At 44.3% G+C, this 12789-nt stretch overlaps 1 protein-coding gene across 1 annotated transcript in view; it reads right to left on the bottom strand.

Annotated features, from left to right (window-relative positions):
• EFCC1 (EF-hand and coiled-coil domain containing 1) overlaps window positions 1–12789 on the bottom strand; it is a 41834-nt gene that overhangs the window by 5888 nt on the left and 23157 nt on the right. Inside the window, 5 exon segments of the mRNA XM_039559055.1 lie at window positions 199–268; window positions 1710–1868; window positions 4351–4516; window positions 4802–4937; window positions 6243–6379. Of these exon segments, the coding sequence (XP_039414989.1) occupies window positions 199–268; window positions 1710–1868; window positions 4351–4516; window positions 4802–4937; window positions 6243–6379 (668 nt within the window).

Below are 12789 nucleotides of genomic sequence, written 5' to 3'. Positions count from 1 at the left end.
CCTAGATGTGGTTTTGGTGTGTCACAGACTAGAAAGCATCACTTTCTATAGGTAATCTTGCAAACTACTTCCTTCTCCCTAACCTGTACCCCAGGATTTGAAATATCCTTTTCCTACCCATCTGTGTATTATCCAGTGTCTTCCCCAAAAGGACACTTTTCCTGCTTATTGGTCTTTACACATGATATATTTTCTTACCAGGTTGGGGGTCACGGCAGGATTCCAAAGTGCTCAGCAGGATTTTCCCCAGGGCTCGCTTTGATATGTTCTTTAAAAAACAAAACAACATGATGGCACAAACATGTCCTTCACCAGTTCACAGACATGCAACAGAACCTGTGTGCAGGGTATTTACATTTGAAAGCTGAACCAAAATGGCACTGAATCCTGATTAACCCAAGACTCGATATTTGCTTTATTCTCAAGCATTTTATCTTAGACCTTGCTCAAACAGCAGTTTATAGAGGGTTGTAATTCCTTAATTTGGCTGTGGAAAATACAGAGTTTTGCAGAGTGTGTGCCCAAACAGCTGTAGGTGGCAAGGAGGGTAAGCAGAGCAAAAGCTTTTTGAGTCCTCTGCCAGGTCTGTGGGGAAGGTGAACTGGACCTCGGGGTGTTATTTTAGAAAGGGTCTTCTCAGACCCAGCTGAAGGACAGTGCAAATGTCCTGTGGCAGAGCCACTGCTGGATCTGGAGATGTAATAAACATTAGCCAAAGTGAGAGCCCTGTAAAAACTACTCAGGCTTTGGATGGGCTCTCTCAGTGGTGGTTTTACATAAGGAATCTGGTGGGACATTACATAATGAGCCTGGAAAAGCAAACTCTCCTAATTTGCTGTCAAGACACTGGTGTGCTTTCTGGGAGATGGTCTTGCAATCAGTTTAATTAGCACTTAGAGAGCCTGTATCTGCAGGGACAGGTTGTTCTTGCTAAAACTTCAAGAAGTGGAAATGGAAGGAAGCAGTTCTGGGAGGAAGATGCTGTTCCCTCCAGGCAGAGCTGGCCTTGCTCCCTGACTCTGGAACTCTTCCACCTGCTTGGCTGCCCCAGTGGGGACTGGGCAGAGTGGGAAGCAGTTTGAGGATTTCACATGGCCTCAGCAGCACAGTGTGAGGTTTTATTGGTCCTGACAGGATGTGTATGTGCCTTTGGACAGACACTGCTTGGTGGGAGGTTCTGTTGCAAATGAAGTGCCTGGGATATTTCAGACATGAAGGTGATTATGCTGGAGAAGTGACACCTAAACCCATCAGTTCTGATGGATAAGGTTCCTTTTGTCTCAGGTATATCCCACCAGGGATTTAGGGGATTCTTGCTAAAGTCTCCTCGGAGTTTAATCCCTTTGATGCTGACTCAGAGTTACATTAGGATGCAGTTAATCAAAGGTCCTGTTCTAGAAGGAAAAATACATATTCTGGGGTCTTCCTGATTACTCACTTCTTTGTTTTCTTCATTTTCCCTAAATTTTGGGTTAGAGGGTAATGAGCTTGAAGATTCAGCTCCAAGGAGATCTCTAGGCTTTTAGAAAGCCAGTCAAAGGAGTCTAAAAGCTTTCTGCAACCACCAGGCAGTTCCCAGGGCAAACACATGTAAAAGTCTGTCCTGGTGTAAAGGATTTTGTACTTAAGAAGGGATTAATATAATTTTTAGTTTGGAAAGGACACTACAAAACCCACTTTTCAGTCCCAGGACTGCTTTCTCACCATACCAAGTCTCGGAGCTGTTGAAGAAGCTGCAGAACATCCATGAGCTTCTCCTCCACCAGGGACAGCCGAACCCTCTCCGTCTCCAACATCTGCAGCTCCATCTTCAGCAGTTCCGTCTCCTCCACCTTCTGCTGCAGTTCCCCAAGCAAGGGGCCTTTCATCTGCACAAAACACAGCAAATTAAAGGCACTGGACCTTTCCTTTTCTTGCCCAAAAGCTGAGTTTTCCCCCTTTTGTGGTAAATGGGGGTCACTCCTGAAGATTCTCCTGAAGGGAAGTACATTTCTTTAATGTGCTGTATAAAGTGAAATATCAGGAGTTGTTAGGAAATCTGTGCTTTGCTCTCGTGCACAATGGGAGTTTGTTCCTCGCTGGATGCAGGCAGGTCATTCAGGAATTTGAAATATTAAATTTATTATATTTTTTTTATTTAAATACTACCATTGCTATTTCAGCTTTCTCCCCTTTTGCACTCCTGTTGTCCTCTATAAAGCATAACTAATTTGTGTGCCCTCACCACAGTCATATCTTTGTCTTGCAGCTCCTCCACAGCGATCACCTGTGCATTCAGTGAGACAAGAGGATGTGTCTGTCCCTGCTGCACTGGACAGCAGGTGAGGAACTTGCAGGGGATGCCCTCTCCACTGTTTCTCCTTGCTTTTCTCCAGATATTGGGATGAACTTCTCACTTGACCCTGTATGGCAGTTCATAAACTAATTGCCTTTCTAATTAAGCTGGCAGCTTGCATGCAAGCTCGTATAGAAAATAATTGGCATTTCTTTGCAACGCTACACTCGCAGCGTAACGCTTTGTTTTTAGACTTCACTCATGCTCTCCTCCTCTATTATCCCCAGGTCACCACCCTGTCTTCAGGAGAAGCTATTTTCAAGTGTTTGATTGTTGGAAAGTAGAACTTTCTAGCCATGACAAATCTCAGAACTCTGTCATCCCCTGGTTTTACAAGCCTCATGCTGAAGCAATTATCAGTGTTTGAGAGTGCTGCCCTTCACTTGCCTGCTGAGCCTGTTGCTTGTTAGCCTTGTTGTTATTGTCTGATTTTCCACACCGAGCAAGTACAAACAGAAGCATCTAGAGCAAAGTATAAGGTGCTTCTGTCAGGTTCAGAGAAAGTGGTGGTGGTTCCTTTATTAAGCCAATATATTTATTTGCAAGGTGCTTGAGACAGAGCATTCCTCAGTCTTCCTATTTGCTTTCTGTTGATTACAAGAGTCACCTTTTTGACAGGAATTTCTTATTACTTGTCTGCTGTGTAGCAGCAAACTCCTCCCCTATGACTGCTGGGTAATATAAAAGGGCTTAAGAATAGATTTCCTAACAGGCTCAAAATTATTCATCCTACAGATATTTAATTCATGTCACAGTGAGCTGGAACTTTGTCTTCTTCACCTCCCTGCTTGCCTCTAAATCAAGAGCAGCAGATTCCATTTTTCTTCTGGAATTTTGTACTCATCTGTTAATAAAGCTACTCTTCCAGACAAGCTGCACAGAACTAATATCCATCAGCAGAGATTAAAAAAAGAGGGCAGTATGATGCTGCAGAAGAAGATGAGCACCTCAGAATGGGAAAAAAGGAGAAGAAAACTGGCACTACCTGCAGGTAGTTTTCTTCTGTGGACTGATGTTAATCAGTAGAGAAGGAACCTTTGTGTCTCTCTACAGAACATTGCAAGGATAAATGGTCATTGAACACTGCACATTGTGTAAGGCAGAAGCAGGATTTTATTCTGGTTTTAGTTTTTTTCCCTAACAAGTAAACTCTTTCATTTAATTTAGTCAAGGGAGAAAAGTATATGAAATACTGCTGAAACACAAGGGATGGCAACACATAAAGAAGTTGAATACTTTACCCTTACTTTAAATATTTCACTGATTCATAGAATCCTTCCAGAACTACTGAAAGCTTCCTGCTTTGTTTAAAGATGGGGTATAAAATACTGAACAAGCTTGGGAGAAAGCAGACCAGGGCAATGCACTATTTTTATGTCATAGAAAGATTGCTGGCACTTCAATCTGTGCCCATCAGTGGCTGAAGTCTGCAGTATTTAAATAGTGAGGTCCCACAGGACTGCTGGGATACAGCACTGGGCCTTTAAATAATGTGGTTATGACCTCTGCTCAAGGGGAGCTGGACATGCTGCTAACCTGAGAACTGATTTTAGTAATATTTTATGATATTATTTATATACTTTATTATATTATATTGATATATTATATTGATGATATAAATAGATCAGTGTAAGCCCAAGAAAAAGACACAGTAAATGGGATAATTTACTCCAAAACAGGGAGTCTCAGTCAGCCTGAGGGATTTATTGAAAAAGTTACTGTGCTCCCAGAGGTGCTTAGGATGTCGGGAGTATTTCATCCATAGCTGAGGAACCTCAGTGAGTCAAGGACAGTGTTTGAAGGGCCTGGGGTACATCTCATCCTCCAAAGGCAGATTTGGGTAGGAATGCAGGTGTTAGAGGAAAGCACCAGGTGTTTGAGCTGACAAGCTACAGCACAATGGGAGACATCAGCAACAGAGAGCAGAATGGCCAGAAGGAAATATAAATACATGTAGATGCAGCTCCCTAAAGATGCATAAAGAACTCTTCCACGCTCTGCTTGGCACCTGTTACCTCTTCCATATTTGTTTCCAGTTTTTTCTCTGGGTGCCCCTGGAGCTCCAGCTGCTCTGTGAGGGGGGAGGTTTTCCCCGTGGGCTCCGCAGGGGCCATCCCAGAGCCCTCAGGGGTGGTGGCCTCCAGGTAAGACAGCAGCTTTCTCCACGTCTTTTCATCACACCTACACATATCATCAAAAGGGAAGAGTTAGTGAACCCTCATGGTGAAGGTCTGTGTTTGTAAAAGCCAGTTTTCCTGCAGAACTCCTGGCAGCACGGATCACAAATGAGTGATCATCACAAATTAGCTGATGCTAATTAGGGCTTGGTGGGAATATCCAGCAGGCTGTTCCCCACACGCCACAAAGGATGGGCAAAAGGCTTCTGACTGCAGCCACAGGACCTTCAGGTCATGAAATTACCTTTGTAAGGGGCTCAAACAGCAGTAATTAGTGAATTAAACTTACCCACTGCCACAGCAAGGGAGCTTGGCCAGGATCTTCTTCACGTGGTCCAGCTGGGGAGCCCGGTCACCTGCCCACTTCTCCTCCTCCTCGTCAGAGGCAGCCTGGCCCTCCACGGAGCGGAAGAGCTGATCCTCTGCTGGGAAACAGGGACCCCTCAGCAGCACCCCCAGAACCCCCAGTTAAACCCTGAGCCAGAAAGAAGTGAGAGCTTCAACCCCCAGAGAAACACCAGGCAAGGTCCCCCAGCATCCTTGGGAAGGGGCTGAGGCAGCTGCAGCAAAGATCCTTATTTTAAGAGTCTTGAATCTTTTGGTGCTTTCTTGTGGGTAACTTGGAGCTGTTTTACCTCAACTCCCTTCCTTGAGTTGCTCTAAGGCAAGGATAAGTGTGAAGGATCAGCTGTTGGGGGGGCAGTTACTGTTCAAGTACACAATTTTTTTACTCGTTCATCTCTCTGCGTGAGTTTTTCTGCCTAACTAATCCTATTTTACTTGATGGAACATTTCCCCCTGTTTTAAAATCTATAACCCCACCAGCTATTTGCATGAAAAGTTTATATATATGTTTATATATATAAACATTATATATAAAGTGAAAGTTTATATATACTAAAAAGCTGTTTGTACTTGAAGTACGGGTAGTGTAATTTCATGTGGAAACTCTCTTTGAGCTGGCCAAGTGTGTGATTTGATAAAAACATTTGTAAAAGCAGGTTTACTTTCTAAGTCTAACCAGATGAAGAACATGCAACAGTGTTCACTGTATTTACCTGTCACTATTTTTAACATTCCCAAGCAGCTGCTCGCCACCCACCTAAATCCCCACACCTAAAATCCAATTTTTTCTCACTACAAACAGCTCTCCAGTCTGCAGTAAAGGTGCCTTATAACTCAGAGTTATTGTCAGATAAGTGCTTTTGTCATCTTTGAACTGGATGTGCCCAAAATAATAAATCACTGCAGGGAAGCCAAAGTGTGCAAGGTTATGGCAGTTGTTGATGCTACACGTGCTAAACAGTTTGGGCCTGTCCAGAGTCACTGGAGCAGCCAGGAGGTTTCCAAGGAATGTGGCTGTACAGAATATTAACTGCAAATTGTTTCCTCGGAAATTATTTCCGCTGAGGTTCTGCATTTCTGTTTACAGAGAAATGAAATCTTTATGCTTTTTAAGCCAGGAAAAAAGTTTTGGTGGGATGACTCATGTGGAAAAAAGCAGTTTTAAATCATAGCTCTGAGTGATAAGTTCGGTCTTTTATTAAACATAAAATTATGCAGGAAGTGAGGAGTGGAGATCTGGGACACAAGGTTTTATGTAGGTCTAGGATTTCAAGACTCATTAGGCCTGGTTTGTGGTGTGGTGGTTTAATGTCTCTGTTAGTTTGGCTGCTGCTGGTCCTACAGATGAGTGAGGCAAGGCAGGGTTTGGGGCTGGGGTTGGGTACCGTGGTCGGCGATGCCGGTGGGCGAGCGCTGGTCCCGCGGTGCCACGGACGCGCTGCGTGTGCCCCCCGGCACGGCTGCTCCCTCCTGCTGCTCCACGCTGCCCCGGCACGGAACCTGGGATCGCTCCCTTTCCGACCTGGGAAAGAGGCCAAAGCAAAGCTGACTTGCAGGAAGTTTGGCACACGGAGATGTGCCCAGCACGGCACACAAACAGCTTGGGTGGGATGCAGCTGGTGGGACTTGCTGAAGAACGGGGCCATCGACCCCAAGGGCTGCCTGAGGGGGCTTCCCCAGCAACCAAAGGAAGGTGGATTTCAGCTGTCCTTTGGGTAAGAAGAGCTCAGCAGTACCTGTAACTTTTAGGTCAGCTCAAAGACCTCTAGAAACTGTATATGGGATAGTCTACTCTGGCCACAGGTAGCTGCACCCAGTGCCTGGGGCTCAGAAATGACAGGGAGCTTGATCCATGTCTAGTGAGTACTGGGATGAAGCAGAGCTGAGCAGTCAAAAAGGATGATCCAGAAATGGTGGCACACCTGGAATCCAGGGACTTGCAGGTGAGAAGCATCTCAGAATGGGTGTCAGCACTGCTGACAGCCTCATTTGGAACTGTCTCTGTCTGAGGTCAGTGAGAGGATGTCACATCCATGTGTTTTAAAGGAATGGCTTTCGAGGGACGGGACACAGATCAAATAATGCAACTGAGGAATTGGACTCCTCAAAGGTGCCAACAAAATATATTTTGAAAACAGTAATTTAATTGTGAAGGACAATGGTGGTGCTGACTGAGGAATTTGTAATTACCCAAGTGGACAGCACTGGGGGAGCGCCTTCAGAGAAAGGGAGTAGCACGTGCTAGGGGAAAACCTCACAATGTATTTGTGTAGTTGAGTTGAAAATGTTCTACCCAACCGTGTAAGACAGTACAAACCACTGAGTGTATTGGAATCTCTTACTGCAGACGAAATAAAATCTAACAAACCTCATAACATAGATTTCTTTTCTAATAATTCAATAAAAGATTGATTTTGGTAAGAAGAATGGAATGTGAAACAACAGGCATGATGAGTCCATTGGAGCTGCTGGTGTCTTTTGATTGGAGTATTTGTTTTGATTCAGTTTTGCTCCTACCTAGGGATGTACTAAAAGGCAGTATTGCTATTTTAGAGGAATTAAAATGGAATTATACTATCTAGCTGACAGAGAAAATTAATTCTGTGACTCCTGTTTACATGTAAAATAGTAAAAAAGGTCTATGGAATTGAAAGGTGTCACATGATACTGAACTTATTTTAAGAATCTTGGGTTTTTTCACACAACATACATAATATGCAAATTATTTTCATAAAGTGTTACTGAAATGAGAACTATAAAGAATTTTAAAAGACTCCTAGTAAGAAACTCATAGGAGCTGTTGTGTTGCTCACAAAGAATCCACACTAAGAAGAAAACAAACCACATTCAAGACTTTTATAGTAAATTAAGTTCCCTCCAAATTCTCCCATAGATTAGTTTTGGTCTGGTGAATATTGAATATTTCCTTTATTTAACACATTAAATAGCAAAAATTGAGAGCTAAAGCACTTAGCAGACGGGTCCTGCTGACACAAGTTGTGTAACGTGACCTTGCTGTCCAAACCTTGTCAGTGCTTCCTGCCTGTAAATCCAGCTGCAGCTGGAAGGGGACTTTGGCTGCAGGGCAGAGCAGCTGAGGCCACTCTGGACACCAGAACTGCAGAGCCTTTTGTTTAACACAGCTGCTCCCAGCTCCTGAGGAGCCACACCAGAGGTAGTTCCCTTATTGCATGCAAAAGTCGAGGAGTAAACAAGATCATGAATTTAACAGCAATGAAAGGCGCTGTTGGAAAACATCTGTAGGGAAGAAGCTGAGCTGAACCTCGCTGAGAAGCCAGCACTTACTTCAGCCCCTCGAGTAGGGCTGGCTGCATTAAAAACAAATGACTTATTCCATGCACAATTCGTGGCATTATTTAGCTTAGCAACAACTGGATTTCCTGTAAAGTCCAGGGAAATAGCAGTCCCCAGAAAGGAGCCTGGACAGCCATCAGTGCTGGAAGAAATAATCACAGAGTAGTGCACAAATCAAATGCACTGCTAAGCCTGGACATCCAGAGCAGGGGCTCTGGGAAGTGTCACAGAGCTGCAGAGGTCGGGACAGCTACTGGGGATATTCCTTTCACAGGGATATTGCATTTTACTTCCCTGCAATGTGCTGATTTTCTGCTACTCATTAGGAATCTTTTAGAATTTCTTGAGCACTGTAGCTGGTGTGTGAGCAGATTGTTCTTCTGGTCTGAGCTGCAGTATAATTTAGATTGTTTGCGTTTCAGATCCTAGAGTTAGTTCACATAACACAGAGATGCTGACAGTGAATGTTTATTGCTGTAGGGGAGTTGGTTAAGATTTTAACCTATAAAACATGGAGAGTGTTCAAGTATCATGAAAATCTTTTCCAGCAGGTGTGAGTTAAGGGGATTTGAGGAAGAGCTGGCAGCAGGAATCCTCACTGATTCTCAAACACAGGTTTAATTCTTTCCTCATTGGTATTCATACAGCATCAAATGGGTCTCCATAAACGAGAAGAAGAGTGAATAAACAGCACATTTGTTTGGGGCAAAGATCAGAGGGGGAAGCGGTGCTGGAGGTGCCTGGGAAGGTTTGTGTAAAGAGAGCGTGGCAAGGCTTCCATGGAGACAGGGAAAGAGCCCCCATTCATCCCAGAGCCTTTGTCCCCAGCATAATGGGCAGCCCCAGCGCAGGAGCACTGAACAGGGGAGAGTTTGCAAAGTACTGGACCTTAAAGTAATGTCCATGACTAATTGGCTTTTAATTGGCTCTGCTGTATTGTTATGGAAACATCGAGCTGCACGAAAACCCACCTGCTTCTGGTGCTGAGCAGATCTGGGACTGAAGTAATTCCTGACTGATTAGAAAAGAACTCTGAGGAATTATTAACTTTGCATTCACAGACCTTTAACTCAGCTCTTTTAGAAACTTACTCGGAGCAGATCAAACAGCTGTGTGTGTACATTGCCCTGAGTGCAGTTAGACTCAGAGCTATATTTTATTTTCAAAGTGTAGGACTTGTGGTTTTTAACCAAAATGAGGTGTGACTTTTATTTTTGTACTGTGTTACCTAAACTGTCAGAGTTCAGGGAATTCAGAGTGGTTTCAGATTTGCTTATCCCCTGCAGGAGTTAGAGACTTTAGGTGCGCACATTTTTGAATTATTTATGACTTTTCATTTACTGTAGAGATTAAGTATGTTTTCACACTGGAGCTGAGTGTCTGTGTGGGTTTTCTGAATACATCTGTCTCTGGCTGGTGCTGTGAGCTCCTCTCCAACAGAAATCCTATGAATGAACTTTCTGTGATCAATCCAGATGCTTAATCTCATCTTTTAAACAGCTTGCTCTGTCAGGCATTAAAGATAAATGTTTAAAAGCATGAATTTTTAGTGGCTGTAATAAAGATCACCAAATAGCCTGGCTTTATGTGGATAGTTATAAAGTATAGTTATAACTACAACTATCGTGGTTACAGTTCTGGGAGTTTTCCTGTTGCTGGCTGATGATTCTCATTTTCTTGCCAAAATCACCATCTTCTGGAAAAAAATCCTTTAAGTGATGGCCATGTGTGCTCTTGCAAACCCTTCCATCTCCCTGCCTGTTGGATACAAGCAGGCAAATGCTGGAATGGTGCAGAACTGTGCCTTGCTGCCCTTCTGTGGTGACTTGAAGCGCTTTGGAGACAGCACAAACCTGGCTGCTAGACCCCCAAAGTGCTGAGCAGCACTGTCAGGGACAGCCAAGGGACCAGAGGGGCTTTATTCAGTATTGTCCTGACCCCCTGACCGACTGCTGGTTAAATAAGAGCGCATCCCTGCCAATCCTGTCAGCCCAGAGAGCAAACACCCCTTTGGCAGCCCTGCTGATGCTTCTGTGAGAATAAATTCTCACTCAAGACCATGCTTATGCTGAGAAAGGTTGGGCCAGGTGCTCCTTGATGTCCCTTTTACCCTGGTATTCTGTGATTTCCAGTCAGGGGGACAGTCCCGTTGGTGAAAAACCTCTCTCGGGAGATTTTTGGAGATCTGCTTTTGGTGCAGTCCATAAGGAATCGCAACAGAGGCATGTGGAAGCAAACACAGCCACACCCCCACACGCCCATGCCAGAATTGCCTGGATACAGCCTGTTTGTCCTTCCTGCTTTTCAAACTCAGATTTTTAGGATCCTGTCTCTCCTAGTGTCGTGACTTGGATTTTACAGAAAGATGCTTGAAAGCCCACAATCAACAACTAATAACTAAAATACTGTGGCGTTCTGAGCACTGATAGCTCTGACCAGGGCACTTGACATAAAGCATGGAAGCCAGAGAAAGCAGAGCTGTGCTCCTGGGGATCATTTCCTCAGCCACTGCTTGTGTAACAACCCTCACCCCTCGTGTGTTCCTTCACGTAGATGTGTGCTGTTTAATCCCCAGGAATCCTTCCCTTATCTCCCGTGTACTGCAGTGTATGCCAGTAAAAATCAAATGCCCTGGGAGCCTTTTAACGTCCTCCAGCAGTGTTCTTCCTAACAGAGTCAGGGTGTACTTAACAGCTGGGTGAAGATCCTACTGAATTCCACTCTGAAAGCTTAAAAAATGTGCCAAAGCTCTGTTTGATGTCTGCAAAACTGCAGCTATCCCTGAGTGTGCTACAGACTCTGAAAGCACCTACTCACTGGCATGTTAATTCCTTCGGGATTTATTTCAGTGCCCCACAGATTTAGAGCCTCGTGGATCTGGACTGACAGAAAAGAAAGATGGCTCAGCAAACAGTGTGCCTTCAGCTGGCTGTGAGTTACTTCTGACCGGGTCTTCCCAAGCATTTGGGAAAATCCAGCAGGGATGTGTGAGGGGAAAGGCTGCAAGCACCAGTTTTGCATCTAAGTTGGGTATTTCTTAGGAGGTGTGCAAGGGCTTTTTGGTGCCTGCAGGTTGCCAGTGCTCCCCTAGGAGAGCTGTGCTGGGGGTGTCGCAGAGCAGAGGAACAGGAGGCGCTGGGACACCTGAGCTGAGGTGCCAGAGCCAGCAGCTGCCTGCTGGGAACGTGGGGAAGGTGCAGCTTCCACCCCTCAGATCCTGTATCAGGAAGCAACAATTACCTCACCCCGTTGTGTTTGGTTTGTAAAAACATCCTCAGAGCTTCAGAGAGTGCTGTTCCCTACCAGAGACTCTGTAATTCTGCATGCTCCTTCAGTCCAAGCTCCATGCCTGCTGTTTGGATGCCTATCAAAATAGTTTTAAGTTTCCTGACAGCAGCCTGTCCTTTGCCTTCTTGAAGTATTGTTCTGGTTGGTGACTGTGAAAAGTAACTCCCAAACTCATTCACAGAATTTCTCAGAATACTCTGAGTTGACAGGAAGTCACAAAGATCAATCTTAAGTGAATGACCCAGAGCTGGATCAAACCCAGAACCTTGGCATTATTAACACCATGCTCTGACCAACCGAGCCCATCTCAGGGCCAATTATTTCCCTTTGCAGATAATTACAAGCCACTTGCCAGTTCCTAGAGACCAGAAGATGCTGCCTAGTGATTCTGCACTTATTAGGATCCTACCTGTGCTTTGGCAGTCAATAGAGCAACTTCTATTTTGTCTTTTGTTGGTGATACAAACACCAAACATACAAAGTTGAATAAGAAATGTTACTGGAGGTCAAAAAGCCGGTGACAGGAGTGTGGTGTGACCATACACAGCTGCTCCCTGCGTGCAAGAACTGATTTCTACCACTGTGTTCAGCACTCTGCTCGTCTCCCTTCTCCATGGCTGGACCTCTGCTTGTCTCAGCAGCTCCTCCCATTTCTTTCATGATCCCCAGTCCAAGCAGGTTTGCATTGTATTCATCACCAAATTCATTTAAATTTATCCAAGTTTAAATTTACATAGACCCTTTTCTACTGCAGCAGAACACCTAAGCAGGTGCATAATTTCAGCCAATTATGGCATTTTATTGGCATAACCCCAGTTTAATTTGAGTTTAGCTCCATTGTCTTGGTTGCAATCCTTACCTAAATAAGGTTACACTCCTTAAACACTTTGCTAAGTAAAGATTTCAGTACTACCCTTTTCAAATAGTTCACCCAAGTTCAGGTTATGGCTTACACAAGTTCATTTACAGCTTTACTCAAGATTGTGCTTTACAGGCCATTTTTCAGTTTCTGTAATATGTTTATACTGCATTCATTCCCATGATGATTTAATAGCATAAAATCATGGTTTGTGTGGGGCTTAGGCAAACTTCAGTGCTTCTCTTGGAAGTTCTCCCCTCTCTTCTATCAGGCAGGATCCCCTGGACTCTGCAGCAGGGTGGCCATGAGCAACATCACTGAATGTTTGTAGAAAGTCATCATAAATTAATACAGATTTTTAGCGGAGGAAAAAATGGGTAGGAGTAACATGTTTGTGTCTCTGAAAAAACAGATGCCATGAAGAGAGGTTACTGTCTGAATGTGTGTAACTCCAGGTTTCTGGATGATTT

The sequence above is a fragment of the Corvus cornix genome, chromosome 12 (genome assembly GCF_000738735.6).
Source record: "Corvus cornix cornix isolate S_Up_H32 chromosome 12, ASM73873v5, whole genome shotgun sequence".
NCBI lineage: Eukaryota > Metazoa > Chordata > Aves > Passeriformes > Corvidae > Corvus > Corvus cornix.
This window is presented reverse-complemented; position numbering and strand designations above follow the sequence as displayed.